Source organism: Eleginops maclovinus, chromosome 1 (assembly GCF_036324505.1).
Source record: "Eleginops maclovinus isolate JMC-PN-2008 ecotype Puerto Natales chromosome 1, JC_Emac_rtc_rv5, whole genome shotgun sequence".
NCBI lineage: Eukaryota > Metazoa > Chordata > Actinopteri > Perciformes > Eleginopidae > Eleginops > Eleginops maclovinus.
Genome location: NC_086349.1, coordinates 1,337,619 through 1,342,174, shown reverse-complemented (window position 1 = coordinate 1,342,174; position 4,556 = coordinate 1,337,619). Strand labels below are relative to the sequence as shown.

Genomic DNA, 4,556 nt, shown 5'->3' with positions numbered 1-4,556 from the left:
GACGAAGCCAGCCTTCCTGATGATCCTGCTGATCTTGTTGGCGTCTGCTGCCCTCAGCCTGCTGCCCCAGCACACGGCACCAAAGAAGATGGCACTGGCTACCACCGACTGGTAGAACATCCTCAGCATTATGTTACATACGTTGAATGACCGGAGCTTCCTCAGGAAATAGAGTCGGCTCTGGCCCTTCTTGTAAACAGCGTCAGTGTTCTTGGTCCAGTCCAGTTTATTGTCCAGGTGTACTCCAAGGTATTTGTAATCCTGGACAACATCCACAGTCACACTGTTGATGGAAATGGGTGTGGGGGCAGATTTCTTCCTGCGGAAATCCACCACCAGCTCCTTTGTCTTGGTGGTATTGAGATGCAGATGGTTAGTCCCACACCACTCGACGAAGCAGTCCACGACGCCCCTGTACTCCTCCTCCTTCTCCTCGCTGACACAGCCAACAATTGCAGTGTCATTTGAAAACTTTTGCACGTGGCAGGACTCAGAGAGGAACTGCAAGTCTGAGGTCTACAGGGTGAACAGAAAAGGGGAAAGAACAGTTCTCTGTGGAGTCCCTTTGCTGGTGACCACAGTGTCAGACACACAGTCCTGCAGTCTCGCATACTGTGGTCGACCTGTCAAATAGTTTGTAATCCAGGAAACCAGGGGAGGGTCAACCTGCATCGCCGTCAGTTTACTGCCCAGCAGGGCAGGCCGGATGGTGTTGAACGCACTGAAGAAGTCAAAGAGGATGATTCTCACAGCTCATTCCTCACCAGCTCTGCTGTGAAGGTCTGTGTGCCGTGTTTGTTGATGGGAGTGGGGGGAGGTGATGGTGGGTGAGAGAGAACAGGTAAGACGTAGCCAGGAAGGAACGATGGGGGAGGGGGGACATCAGGGCTGGAGGTTTGGAGGTGTATGGTTGTAGAGGAGCTGGGGGAGGGGTAGTCCGGAGCCTTCTCATCAAACCTATTAAAAAACAGGTTCAGCTCGTTGGCTCGTTCAGTGCAGGTGGCAGGAGCAATGAACTGTCAGCGCATTTAATTAATCATACCTCACTGAATACCATTGATTTTCACACGTTTTTTTGTCATACGTGTAGCTATGATAAAGGACACATGTTTTGGCGTGTTTTATTATTCATAGCTGGCTTAACAGTAATAGAATATTCTGATATGCTATAAGTGACCAGACGTCCGAGATCAAAACTGGGAACATAATCCCCGAGAAGGGGAATTGAAAAAAAATGTTTGGGCGATTTTTAAGTTGAAGAAACAATATATGATTAGGTTATATATACATGTATATCCTACATAAACAATGTATGAATACATAAGATATCTATATATCTTAGGGACCTTATAGACTGTATCTCTTGACTGTTGCCGCAGCAGCATAGAGTTTATTCTGTCTTGACACTTTGTATTGATATTTTGTATTAACAACATTCTTTCCTGAAATGATTATAAAGTTTACAGTGATTGTTTTATGTATTTTTTATGTATGTCGCTTTGGATAAAAGCGTCTGCCAAATACTTAAACATAAACATATATAAACACCTGAAAGTTTTTATATCAGCTAAAACCACCTATCTATTTCACTGGATTCAGAATCAAAGCAAATTCTGTCTTACCCAACAATGTTAGTATTTGAATATTGTTACTTGAACGACTTATTCATGGTTACAATTATACTGTTAAGAAAGTATTGTCTTACACTTTGCCTAAAATGAGAATGCATCATAATCAGTGGCGGCTGGTGAATTTTGTTTTAGGTGGGGCTGAAAGTTTGTAAACCAAACCCCTGTAGGGGGGTCTGGGGTCATCCTCCCCCAGAAGATTTTGTTGTGATTTTCACATACAAATGAAGCATTCTGGTGCATTCTGACAAAATAATAAAGACAAAATAGAACATTTCCTTACAAAGACGAATGGGGCAGGGAATTTAGAAGATTAAAAGTACAAATACATCAAGTAAAATTGGGAATTATTGTGAGGGCCGCTGAATCCCAGTGTCCATCCTCACGGGAAGGGGGGGTGGGTCGGTTGTGAGGGCCGCTGAAAACCAGTGTCCATCTCACAGGAAGTGGGGGTGGGGGGGTTTGTGTCAATACCTGTGTGGGATTAAAACCCCTGAAAGAGGACTGTTTTGCATAGCTTCTTTCTTGTGCTTCCTTTCTGAAGTTCAAGAGAGGCGAGTTTGGCAATGTGGTGCAGCCTTATCTTATGAAACACAGACACAACCAATGGTTACAAGTCATAATGGTGGTTGTCGATGCCAAACTGTGTCTCCTCAATGTGTTCCCCAAGCAGCAATACATCCTCTGTACCAATCTCCCCTCGGACAATGTGTAGGACTGTTGACACCTTAGGAGCTTGAGCTTGCATTGTTGAAGCTTGGCGGATCACCCTCTCTGCAGCTCTCAACATCTTATAATAATAACAATAATAATAATAATAATAATACATTATATTTATATAGTGCTTTACACAGTGCCCAAACACATTTTACAGAACAGAGAAAATAAGAAAATAGCAACTTTAATATTCAAAGACTAACAGATAAAAAAATACACTCTTTTCTCTCTGGACATGGCATTCTTCTTCTCTCGCTCCAGACTTTCCACTCTTGCCAAATGTTCATTGATTTTGGCCTTAAGAGCGGTAGGAGAAGCAGGCAAGGCATAGCCATGATCCTAGTAGAAAGAGGGACGAACATGGTTTGAGTAATGATTCACTAGACATGGTCCTAGTAGAAATAAAGGGATGAACATGGTTTGAGTAATGTTTCACTTCACAAACATCACTTTGACACCACTAGTATATGGCTCATATCTACATTCTTTCTCATCAACTGTCAAAGCCAGTTATTTGTGAGTGTGTTTAATATGAGTGGCAGCAAAACAAGTGAGATTTTAATATGTCCAGGAACATTATGATATGATGTTTAAAGTAGAAATACTCACATCATTAGGCTGAGGTTGTGGCTGTGAGGTTGCCATTTCTGGGGAATCCTTACAGGCCATGGACAGGCTTTCTTCAGCTCTTCTGGAGGTAGACGTAGCCCTGTCCCTTACCAACTGAAATGAAGAAACATTATGCATAATACAATATATAAAAGGATAAGTTTGTTTGATAATAGAATATTTACATTTATGAATGCTAATAGCCTTATGATGATATACCTACTTTTTGGAGGTGAACCGGGAAGCTGAAGAGGGATGGAATAATAGTCGGACAATCTGACCCGTCCTATCAAAATCGGCCTGCTTAAAATGTTGACTGCAGACATTTGAATAATCACTTGCAGTTAATCCTTCTCTCCTCAAAGCCACTTCCCACTTCTTCCTCACATCTTTGTCTTTGGGAAACCTTCAAAAGTGTCAGATGTAATCTAGGTCAGTGCTTATGGAATATGATTTATCAAATCTCAGTTCATAGCCGGGTGAACACATAGCCTAGTTCAACAGTAATCCCAAGATACCCCATTCCAGGTGTCAGGTAAGTGTGGCAGGGCCTTTTCCTGTTTATCACACATTTTGTCCCACACATTTCACGAAGGTGGGCTACACAAAATTGGATTGGAATGCTAGACTAGCTACACTGTATAGCCACTCTCCATCTGATTGTCTAGTTATATTGCCCCCCCTACACAGTCTGGACTGTGGTCCTAGCTTTTACCCCTGTTGGCTTTTACAATCTTTAGCTTCATCATTTATTTCAACTTTATGTTGTTCAAGTATGTCATTTTTTCATTTCATTGACAAGCAATTCTATTATGGTCATACTCTTGTTTGTTAGCCTAGCTGGCTACGATTTCAGTACTATCGAAGATCTTTGCTCCTTCTCAACGCTCTGGTAATATTATTTTCACAAAATCCAACCAATAGCACGGTAATGTTAAATCTTACTTGTGAAAAGTAATCCCCTGATTTCTATTTTCGACTGTCCGCTCATTTGAGCAGGCATACGCTGAACACCAGCCCGGCATCCTTGTGTTCTTCTGTAGACGCTACGCTACCTGGCCATACGTGTCAACTGTCAATTTTTGCTGCTCCCGGGCTCCCCATCCACACTTCGAGATGGCGGCCGCATTTCTCGCGTCAGAGCGTTCGATGCTCCGTCTATGATTTAAGATGTCTATGGCGATGACAGTATGGGTGACGTCAGTCGCGAGCGCCGCGTTAGCGGACGGAGGAATGTAAACAGTGGCGTTTTCTCCCGGAGGCCAAGGGAGGCGTGGCCTCCTCATTTATATTCGATAAAAAAATATCCATGAGTTGGGATTCATGACGCACATTTTAGGTTCCAAATATGCCGTGTTTAATTCCCTGATGTCATGTTTTTCTTTGAGCGAGCAAAACAGCGCCCCTATAGGTGAAATACTGCCATCTAAGGAGGCCCGTTTAACTTGGCCTCCACTACTACTAAGGGTTTTAGCCAATCAGATTGAAGCTCGGCTTGTCACCGAACGCTCATCAAGGTCAATCAAACTGTAAAAATTTAAAAAATGAGGAGGCTAGCTTGTACGTGCCTCCTACACTAATACGTAAGTACGTAACCACACA

At 42.9% G+C, this 4,556-nt stretch overlaps 1 protein-coding gene across 1 annotated transcript; it reads right to left on the bottom strand.

Moving 5' to 3' along the window:
* Positions 1 to 2,490: 2,490 nt before the first annotated feature.
* Positions 2,491 to 4,142, bottom strand: LOC134871674 (THAP domain-containing protein 6-like). Its single transcript, XM_063894490.1, is given in 5 exon segments — positions 2,491 to 2,684; positions 2,955 to 3,068; positions 3,178 to 3,218; positions 3,221 to 3,360; positions 3,900 to 4,142. Coding segments are annotated over 5 exon segments (516 nt in total). The 5' UTR covers positions 3,980 to 4,142; the 3' UTR covers positions 2,491 to 2,543.
* Between the last annotated feature and the right edge of the window lie 414 nt (positions 4,143 to 4,556).